The sequence below is a fragment of the Phodopus roborovskii genome, unplaced genomic scaffold (genome assembly GCF_943737965.1).
Source record: "Phodopus roborovskii unplaced genomic scaffold, PHOROB, whole genome shotgun sequence".
Taxonomy (NCBI): Eukaryota; Metazoa; Chordata; class Mammalia; order Rodentia; family Cricetidae; genus Phodopus; species Phodopus roborovskii.
Window position 1 is genome coordinate 33,533,047 of NW_026126416.1, and position 10,723 is coordinate 33,543,769.

A 10,723-nucleotide genomic window follows, 5' to 3' on the forward strand; every position below is an offset into this window, starting at 1 on the left:
GCAGTGCTCACTTTAGGTCTACTTTTTATAGATGGAGTACTAAGTCCAAATCATTTACCCCAAGCTCTAGACTGAATTACTTGAGCATTTTACTTTTTAGAACCTATTGTGCTTTAAAACTTCAGAAGAAAGCCTGACAGTGGTGGTGCACACCTTTAATCCCAGCACTCAGGAGGCAGAGGCAGGCGGATTTCTGTGAGTTCAAGGCCAGCCTGATCTACAGAGTGAGTTCCAGGACAGCCTCCAAATTACAGAGAAACCCTGTCTTGAAAAACAAAACAAAATAAAACAAACAAACAAAAAACACAACAACAAAACTCCAGAGGAAAAAAGTTTTAGTAGAAAAATTAAAACCCCCAATAAAAAGCTGTTTTAAAGTTGACACAATCTCTTGAGGCAGCTTGTGGCACATACTTGAGTTATTTGGGCATTCATCACCAGTTCTGTAAAGCTGAGGCTTTGCTTTTAGTTGTGTTGGTAGTTTTGTTTTGTATTGTGACAGGGTCTCATGTAGCCCAATTGTCCTTAAACTCATTATGTAGCTGAGGATGATTTTAAACTCCTAATCGTCCTGCCTTCATCTCCCAAGTGCTAGGGTTACAGGCACATGTCACTACACTTGGCTATATTGGCTTTTTTTTTTTTTTTTTTTTTTTTTTTTGATGCATTAAGACAGTACTCTACTTCTAAGAGCCACTGCTGCGTAAACTAAGGGGGTAAAAGCCTATGGATTATACAATGCATGGTCTCTGTTGAGTTTGAACTTCTGATCCACTGATTCGTTGCTCTGCTGGTAACCAGTGTCTCTCCTGTTATAGGTGGAATTGGGCCTGATTGCCGAAGCTTATTTTCTCAGCCCATGGAAATTTTCACATTTTGACATTTTTTTTTCTTACAATGGCTTCCATTCACAAATTACTGACTAGTACTTATATCCATAGAAGCTTTCTAAAGCCAAGGGCTGCCTTGCATCCATTTATGGGTATTCAGTTCGTAGACTATTCTTCCAGTCGTCTTCAGAAACAAGTGGCTCCTACTGCCAGAGTCTCCCAGCAGAGGAAGACTGAAGAGGCTGTACAACAGGACCACCACAAAGAAGCTGCTTTGGATGTAGCTTCCCCTGACCAGAAACCCGAAGTTAGTTTTGATAAAGCAATTAGAGATGAAGCAGTAGAACATATTAGGCGTTTGAAGAATGAAATTATGGCTCATTGGATAGGTCCAGAAGGCCGCCCATTACAAGAGGTCTTAATGGAACAAGCCAGGGTTGTCTGGAAGTTCCGTGAGGAAGAAGATTTGGAGAGGTGGATGGTGACTTCCGATAAGACAATTGGAGGCAGAAGTGAAGTATTCTTGAAAATGGCCAAGAACAACCAAAATGCCGTGCTCTATGGAACTCTGAGCTCCGAGGCCCCTCAAGATGGAAACAGTACCCAGAGTGGATACTGTGCAATGTTATCCAGGATTCCAAGGGTAGGTGAGGTCTAGAAGCCAGTTTCCTAGTGACTTTGGTTATAGCATGAACTATAACAGACAGCTTGCTTTTCTGGAAGCGAACACCTCTTTTTTGTTATATATAGGAATCTTGCTTCTATATAGGGGTAATCACTACTTGGCTTGAGTGTAAAATGGGGCAGCCCTTGTTTCGGGCCAGAGAAGAATGGTGTGTGTCTGAGGAATCCTGAGGACATAGACTTTGAAATGGGTCTGTGGAGATTTACGTCTTCAGCATGGATTAAGTAGGGTCACCCTGTAGCCTGGTTTTTGGTTTTAAGACAGGGTCTCATAAAGTTCAGGCTGGCCTTGAGCTAATTATGTAGCTGAGAATGACCTTGAACTCCTGAAACTCCTGCGTTGACATAAATGCTGGAATTGAAGGGGTGTGCCACCATTCTGGTACTTGTATTAATATTTGACATTACTATGCTGGGGGCTGGGGAGATGGCTCAGTCAGTAAAGGGCCTGCCATACAAGGTTGAGGACCAGAGTTTGGATCTCCAGTGCACATAAGAAGCTGGGTGTGGCATCATGCTCCTACAAGTAACAAACAACTACCTGTGTACGTTTAATAGCCATGTATACAGCTCTGTTGTTATTGCACTATGTCTGTGTTATGCTAAATATGGATACAGATTTTGTCTCTTACTCAAGTATCATGTGGTTCATTCTAGCCTTTCATCTCTTATCTGTAACTTTCCTCTCTAACAGTGAGAAGTCCTCTCACCATCCTCTGACCCCAGTAAATATATAATACAGTTTTAGAATTTCTGTAGTTGTGTTGCCCAAATTAGTCTTGAACTCCTGGGTTTAAGTGATCCTCCAGCTTTTGCCTAAGCAAATGCAGGTCTGTACCACCATGTTTCATTCATGTCTATTCTGTGTAGGGATCAGACCCAGGGCCTTCAGTATTGTATGCAAATATCAGAGGTTAAGCTACACCCCAGCCCCAGGTTCAGGATTCTTAACCCACAACCCTGTCAGAAATTACTTGTTAGAGTGAAGTGCTTAAACTGGGCCTGATGATGCATCCCTGTAATCTCAGCAGTGTGGGAGGTTAAAGGCAGGTGTTTTGCCAATTCAGGGTTTGCTGAGGCTTCTGAGTAAGTTCAGGGCCAGCCTAGGCAAATTAGTGAGACCCTATCACAAAATATAAACCTGGGGTATAGTAGTGCATTTTTGTCACTGCATTTGAGAGGAGCCTGGAGGATCGGAGTTTACGGTTGCTCTGAGCCCTATAGTGAGTGCTGGGCTATATGAGGCCCCATCTCAGAGCACTACCTAGTCAAAGGAGGGCTAGAGGTTCAACAGAGTAGTAGAGTGCTTGCCTGGCCTGTGCATGGCCCTCTTTCCATATTACAAGACAACAACAAGAAGAACATTGTCTGTTCATTTTAGTTATTTTTGTTCTTTTTCTTTTTGTTTTTTTGAGACAGGGTCATTCTTTGTAACAGCTCTGGCTGTCTTGGAACAAGATTTGTAGATCAGGTTGGCCTTGAACTCACAGAGATCCTCCTGCCTCTGTCTGCCTAGTGCTGGCATTAAAGATGTGTGTCACCACCACCCTCGTTTGTTTTTAAGATAGAATTCCCCTATGTAGCTCAGGCTAGCCTTAAGTTTATTCATATTTCTTGCCTCTGCACAAGCACTGGGATTACTGATGTGAACCACCAAGCCTAGTTTAACATTGGTTAGTATGTTTTTCCAGTGCAGGTGCACTTTATGTACATTCTCCACTTATCCCTCAAAACAGTCCTAGGAACGAGATCATCCCAATGCTACTGTGAGGAACTGAGGCTTTGGGAGTTGGTGATTCCTGCAGGGTTACAGCTAGTTAGAGTGAGTATTAGTACATGTCTGAGCACTGATGTCTCGAAACCCAGTTGTCCTTGAGAGTGCTATAAATAAATAAATGCCTACGGAAATGCACACTAAATTCCTTAACTTTTCTCTCTTTTTATTATTTACTTAGAGACAGAGTCTTACTCTGGAATGAAGAAAACTGGTCTGATAGCTATGTAGCCCAGGCTGGCTTCAATCTCTCAGAATCTTTTTGCCTCAGCATCCTTAGTGTAGGAATAACAGGCATGTGCCACCACACCTAGACCTTAAATTCCATTTTTTTAATGAGAGTGATAATCTAGGCTGTTAAACACAGATTAGATGGTTAAGTGCCTAAGTGGGGTAAAATATCTTGATGATATCTATATCTTAGGGCGGTGAGGAGGATTAAAGGAAATCATGCACATAAATTGCTTGAATGTTAGCTGTCATTATTTAGTGTGTGTGTGTGTGTGTGAGAGAGAGGAGGTGGGGGAGGGAGAGGTTAAGAGTGTACAAGCATGTGGAGTCCAGAGGGTAACGTTGGAATGTCTTCCTGTATCACTGTCTGCCTGTTTTTGGAGACAAGGTCTCCTCCTGAACCTGGAGCTCACTGTTTTGTCTAGGCTGGCTGACCATGAATCCCTGGGCTTGCCTCTCTCTCTGAGTGCTGGAGTTACAGATGGACACTGCCAACCAAGTTTTGTAGGTGTATGCTGGGATCTGACCTCAGGTCCTTATGCTTTTGCAGCAATCACTGAGCCATCTTCCCAGCCCTTGAGTTTTAAAACTTGAGCTTGATTTTTGATGGTAAGATAGTTGTCATAAAATGGGCCACTCAGAAGCCACTGTTTCTTAGAACCAGGAAGAAAAAGTACATTAATTTCTATTTGGCAAACACAAATGAGTGTCTATCATATGGAAGCATTGTCCTAGGCTAATCATGCCTTCAGCATTACCTTAGAAACATGTCAGTATTTTGTACTAAAATACTGATTTATTTGCCTCCTTGTGGTAGAAAGTCAGGAGGATGGCTCAGTAGGTAAGGCACTTGCTGGTAAGCATGAAGACCCAAGTTTAATCTCTGGAACCCACATGGAAAAAGTTATTCTCTGATGTCATATGTGCCCCTCCCCGGTAACAATCTGATGACTCGGCAGATTGACTTTTCTGTACCCTAGGGTGCTTTTGAGAGGAAGCGGTCTTATGATTGGTCCCTGTTCAATACTCTGTATCTCCGAATCCGTGGGGATGGCCGGCCTTGGATGGTGAATATCAGGCAAGACACAGACTTGCTCCAGAGGAAAAATCAGATATACAGTTACTTCATGTTCACTCGTGGGGGGCCCTACTGGCAGGAAGTTAAGGTAAATTTTCAGTTCTTCACTGTTAGGAAAATGGGGTTTATCGAAAGTATGGTTGCATTGTAGCTTCCTTTTTTATACTAATCATTCTTTTTTTTTTTTTTTTTTTTTTTTTTGTCTACATGTATGTTTGTGGGATGGTGTTAGATCCCCTGAAACTGAAGTTACGAACAGCTTTGTCATGTGGATGCTGGGAATTGAACCTAGGTCCCTCTGGAAGAGCAACCAGTGCTGTCAACTACAGAGTCATCTCCTCAGCCCATACTAATCATTCTTATATAGAATAGAGGCAAAATGAGTAGGAATAAGAGGACCTTGGGGAGATAACTTTTTTTTAAAGGACTTATTCTGCCTGCATATATTTTTGTGGGCCAGAAGGAGGCACCATATCTTATTATAGATGATTGTGAGCCACCCTGTGGTTGCTGGGAATTGAACTCAGGACCTTTGGAAGAACAGTGTTAACTTCTGAGCCATCTCATGGCTTGCTTGTCCAGACTGCTTTCTTATAGAACTCAGGACCACCAGCCCAGGGATGGCACCACCCACAATCACCAATAAGGAAATGCTCCACGGGCTTACCTATAGCCGCATCTTGTAGAGGCATTTTCTCAATTCCCTCTGCTTGGATGACTATAGGTTGTATCAAGTTGGCATAAAACTAGTCAGCACAGTGTGTTAGCTCACTAGCCAGTTCATTTGTGTGGGAGGAGTATTTGGCATGCAGGCACTCTACCACTGATCCACATCCTTGTCTCAGACCAAGAAGATTTGCCTTTTTCTTGTGATGCAAATAACTAGCATACTCCACCATCATCTCATACAAGGATTGCACCCAGGGCTTCTCACTTGCTGTGAAAATACTTCAAAGCCCAGCCTAATGCTTTTTTTTCTTTCCAATTTTGAAGTAAGGTATAACTAAGTTGCCTGTGCTGGCCTTGAATTATCATTGAATTATTATCTTCCTTCACTCTTCCAAGTAGCTGGAATTCATAGGCCTGCTGGCTGGATTGTTGGCTGTGTGTGTGTGTGTGTGCCTGTGTGTGTACACACTCTCACACATTTGTACTTATTGCCTATCTTTCGTGTAAAATAGTAAAATCCTTAAGACCCCAGGCTCAGTCTAAATCACTAAAAAAACAAAAACCCTTCAGAAAATGGCAGTTTTAATCCAAAGAGCTAGCCATTTCTAATATCTTTATTTTTTTTTTTAACTTACTAACTTACCTATTTATTGAAGTAGGGTCTTGTGATATTGCTCATGCTAGTCTGACCTCCTGCATTTAGGTGATCCTTCTGCCTTAGTCTTCTGAATACTGCGACTGTAGCTTTTAGCTATATATGCCTCAGATGGTCATGTTCCAGCTCTGAAATAACTTGTGTCTTTTTCAGATTCCTTTCTCCAAATTTTTCTTCTCAAGTCAAGGAAGGATAAGAGATGTCCAGAGCCCACTTATACTTGACAAGGTAATGTTTTCCACTCAGAGTGATGCCTTCTTTAGTAAAGTACAGTTGCTGTTTTACAGGGATAGCAGATGAAAGATTAAGATTCCTTCAGGCTGCTCTGTTGGGACTTAGACCTCTATCGTGGGGGCCACCTCTGTTAGGACTGATGTAAACTTGGGCCCCTGGGGGTTGTTACTATGGTCTTGTATTCAGCCTGCTTCATTTTATTTTCACTGTGTAATATGAGTTCAGACAGAGACTCCATTGAGAGTCCATGCTGTACTGACTGTCTTAAGTGGACCACTCAGAGGGGAGAGGAGGTAAAACATGGGGTAGAGAGAAGCAGGCACCCAAGTGTGGTGGGCACTGCTGTAAATCCCAGCACTTGGGAGGAGAAGGCAGGAGGATCAGGACTTCAAAGCCCGCTTGGGCTACAAGCAACCTGTCTAGAAAAAAAATGGAAGCAGTCTTGAAATTGTACTTCTTATAATTTAGTACAGCAAATGAAAAATGTAACAGCATGCTGAGGGCTGAGGGTGTGAAGCCTCTGGTGAAGTGATGCCCTTGAGGCATCTGGAGACTTCAGGAAGAAGTCAGTGTGTGAGACTAATCTATTTCTCTTATTTTACATTTAGATCTCTTCTATAGGATTCACCCTGGCAGATAAAGTGGATGGACCATTCTTTCTGGAAATAGATTTTATTGGTGTGTTTACTGATCCAGCCCATACAGAAGAATTTGCTTATGAGAATTCTCCAGCTCTTAACCCAGGACTTTTCAAATAGAGAACTGGGAGCAGACTTGAGTAAACTGAAGCATGGTCACAAAATACAAAGTAAAGCCTTTGTGTCTACCACCTCCCCACAAACTTTCTGTTGTGCTGGGTGTAGGGTAAAAAGGGCCAGTGAAAGAACACCCTGGCCCTGAGACCAGTGTCAAGGAAACAAACCCTGCCCCTTACCAAATCAGGAATTGAAATCCAACAAGTCCCTGAGCATGAAAACCAACCAATCCCAGAGCACAAAAAACATCCAACTCCTGAGCATGAAACCAACCCCTGACCACAAAATCCAGTCAATCTCTGAGTTTGTCCTAAACTCAGGAATTAAAATCCTACCACACCCTGAAAATCTCTACCTTGGAAAGTTCTGCCCCTAAGGAATCATATATAAGTTCTGAACCTGTGTTCATTTTGGGGCTGCCCCTTCTTCTGCCCTGGCAGAGGCAGCCACTCTCCTGGATTCTGACTTTCCAGTAAATCTCTTCAGTGAGGTTTGTTGTAATGACTTGGAGATGTAACAGCCTCACTGGGGAAATCCTCCCCTGCTGGAGAAGAGTTGTTACACTTTGATTAGGGAAACCTTTCCCAGAGCAAACACTGTAATGCTTTGCTGGGAAGTAGTGTCCCACTCAATAGAGCTGAAGCACTTCTGTTGGGATAACGTTCCCTGTTGAGTGGGATAACGTTCCCTATTGAGCTTCGACCACCAGGACACCTTTTCCTTAAAAGCTGTAACTCTGGGAACTGAAATCGAACCCAGGACCTCATGTATGCTAGGTAAACATGAGCTATATTCCCAAATGAGTACTTTTTTCTTCCTTTGGGTTTTTTTTGAGACAGAGTTTTTCTGTGTAGCCCTGACTGTCCTGGAACTCATTGTGTAGACCAGGCTGGCCTTGAACTCCCAGAGATCAACCTGGTTCTGCCTCCCAAGTGCTGGGCTTAAAAGGCATGCACCACTACCACCATCAACTGGCTGAGCAATGCATGTTGTTACAAATTCCTTAAGGTTAAATCCTGGTTAAGAGGGACCCAGCATGAACTCCAGGGCTGGGTTTTAGCTAACAAAGGCACAATGTAAGGGATGCATGTCCTACTTAAGGAGACAGTTTTCTTTCTTCCTACTTTTTTTTTCACTCTGTAGACCAGGCTGGCCCGGAACTCAGAGATCCGCCTGCCTCTGCCTCCTGAGTGCTGGGATCAAAGGCGTGCACCACCACTGCCCGGCAGGAGACAGTTTTCAAATAAGGCATCTCTGGGGCAATTGTGGTTGATCTTATACTACTCTGCCCTTCTGTTTCCAAATTGACCTTTGAGGAGAGGAGTGTGCTAAGTAATATGAAGATAAATGTGCCATGGAAGTCACTGGGAATAGGACACCTATATAGAGCTGGCCTTCCAGAGACATTAACTTAGTAGTTCTTACTTTCAGGGGTTTCTTACATGACTGCTGCTGGTAGAAGAGATAGACTGATTGCTAAAGGGTCTTATTCATTTAAAAATGTCACAGTGGGCTACAGAGATGGCTCAGTAGGTAAGATCACTGGCTGCTCTGACAGAGTACCCAGGTTTTGTTCCCAGCATCCACAAGCATCTGTAAACTGGAGTTTTAGGGGAACTGAAGTTCTCTTCTGGACTCCATGGGCACCAGTCACATATCAGTGCACAGATATACATGCAGTCAAAACACCCATGCATACTAAATGAAAAAAATTCCTTTTGGTTGTTTGGGACAGGGTTTCTCTGTGTAGCCCTGGCTGTCTTGGAACTCTCTGTGAACCAGGCTGGCTTCAAACTCACAGAGATCTGTCTGCCTCTGCCTCCACAGTGCTGGAATTTTAAAGGTGTGTGCCTTACTGAAAAAAATTTTTTTTAAAAAAAGATTTATTATCTGTACAGTGTTCTGCCTGCATGTATGTTTCAATGTCAGAAGAGGGCACCAGATTTCATTACAGATGGTTGTGAACTACTATACATTTTCTGGGAATTGAACTCAGGGTCTCTGAAAGAGCAGCCAGTGCTCTTAAACTCTGAGCTATCTCTCCAGCCCTTAAATTTAAAAAAAAAAAAAATTTAAAGGCTTACTTTTATTTTTTATGTGTGTTGTTTTGCTTGCCTGCATTGTCTGTATATCTTGTGCCCATGAAAGCTAGAAGAGGGTATTAGATCCCCTGGAACTGGAATTATTGGCTGTTATGAACCCTAGTAGACAAAATTCCAAATAAGGATATTTAAGGGAAGAGCATCTTTAGCATCTCTCGAAGAACCCATTTTAGATATTTACATGTAATACCTCTGAAATTTTAGAAGCCAGGCGGAGGTGGTGACACATACCTTTAATCCCAGTACTCATGAGGCAGAGGTAGGCAGATCTCTGTGAGGTTGAGGTCAGCCCCTGGTCTACAGATCCAAGACAGCCAGGCTACAAAGAGACTCTTGTCTCAATCTTCCTCACCCCAAACATTTCTATTCAATCAAAAATCAACTTTAAGTGTCTTCAATCTCTTATTTTATAAGACAGACATGAAATATATCAATCTAGATTTTTGGTTTCTTTCAGCAATATTTTATAGTTTTCAGTGTACAAATACTCACTGTAGTTTGAATATGAAATGTCTCTCAAAGGTCCGTGTGCTAAAGATTTGATTCTCGCCAGAGATATTATGGGATGTAATAAATCCTTTAAGGATTAAAGCATTATTTTTGTTATTTTGAGACAGTCTCACTATATAACTTTGGCTGGCCTAGAGCTCACTGTGTAGGCCAGGCTGGTCTCAGACTCACAGCAATCCTGCCTCTTTTTCCAAAGTACTAGGATTAAAAGAATGAGCCATCTGTGGTGCTTTAAATGGGAATGGCTCCCATAGGCTTCCTTGTTTGAATACTTGGTCCCCCATTGGTGGAATGTTTGGGAAGGACTGGGAGGTGTGGCTTTGGTGAGCAGGTATATCATGGGAATGGGCTTTGAGGTTTCAAATACCCTAGGCTGTCCAGTTAGCTCTCTCCCTTCTACTTGTGGATACGGATCTCAAGTACTGCACCAGCAACATGCCGCCTGCCTGCCTGCCTGCCTGCCCTGCTCCTCACCATGGTGGTCATGGACTCTAATCTTTTGCAACTGTGAGACTAATTAAGACTTTCTAAGGTACCTTGGTCATAGTGTTTTGTCATAGCAATTGAAAAGTAAAATAAGATCATATACCTAGTCAGTTTATGTATTTATTTATTTATTTATTTATTTTAAGAATCAATTTTTGGGCCAGGCAATGGTGGCACATGCCTTTAATTCCAGCATTTGGGAATCAGAGGCAGGCTAATCTCTTGAGTTTAAAGGCCAGCCTGGTCTACAGAGTAAGTTCCAAGACAGCCAGGGCTGTTACACAGAAAAACCCTGTCTCAAAAAACAAACAAACAAATCCCAAAAAACAACAACAAAGTGAGTTTGAGGCCAGTTTGAGTTACCTGAGACCCTGTTCCAAGAAAAAAGTTGGTGGGGCTGGAGAGATGGCTCAGAGGTTAAGAGCACTGATTTATTCTACAGGTCTTGAGTTCAATTCCCAGCAACCACATGGCTGCTCTCAACCATTCATAATGAGATCTGGTGTCCTCTTCTGGTGTGCAGACATACATGCAGGCAGAAAGCTATTTACATAATCAATAAACCTTCAAATAAACAAACAGACAAATAACTAACTAAATAAATAATGCAAGATCCAGGACAGCAGGATCAAAATATCAAAAAGAAATAAGGTTAAAAGAAGTTTGTTGTGGAAGAGAAGTGGGTGGGTAGGATGTGTAAGTACTTACTAACATT

At 42.5% G+C, this 10,723-nt stretch overlaps 1 protein-coding gene across 1 annotated transcript; it reads left to right on the forward strand.

Annotated features, from left to right (window-relative positions):
* The first annotated feature begins 829 nt into the window (after positions 1–829).
* Positions 830–7,120, forward strand: Ndufaf1 (NADH:ubiquinone oxidoreductase complex assembly factor 1). The gene is made up of 4 exons (XM_051183670.1): positions 830–1,473; positions 4,500–4,685; positions 6,075–6,149; positions 6,764–7,120. Exons 1-4 carry the CDS (start codon positions 898–900, stop codon positions 6,911–6,913), a joined length of 987 nt encoding a protein of 328 aa, XP_051039627.1. The 5' UTR covers positions 830–897; the 3' UTR covers positions 6,914–7,120.
* The last annotated feature ends 3,603 nt before the right edge of the window (positions 7,121–10,723 follow it).

Bases quoted from the DNA above. Each gene is read 5' to 3' on its own strand.
- Ndufaf1 (XM_051183670.1), top strand. From the start codon at position 898: ATGGCTTCCATTCACAAATTACTGACTAGTACTTATATCCATAGAAGC. The intron at 1,474-4,499 runs GTAGGTGAGGTC...TCTGTACCCTAG, and splicing joins TGTTATCCAGGATTCCAAGG to GGTGCTTTTGAGAGGAAGCG. The intron at 4,686-6,074 runs GTAAATTTTCAG...TGTCTTTTTCAG, and splicing joins CCTACTGGCAGGAAGTTAAG to ATTCCTTTCTCCAAATTTTT.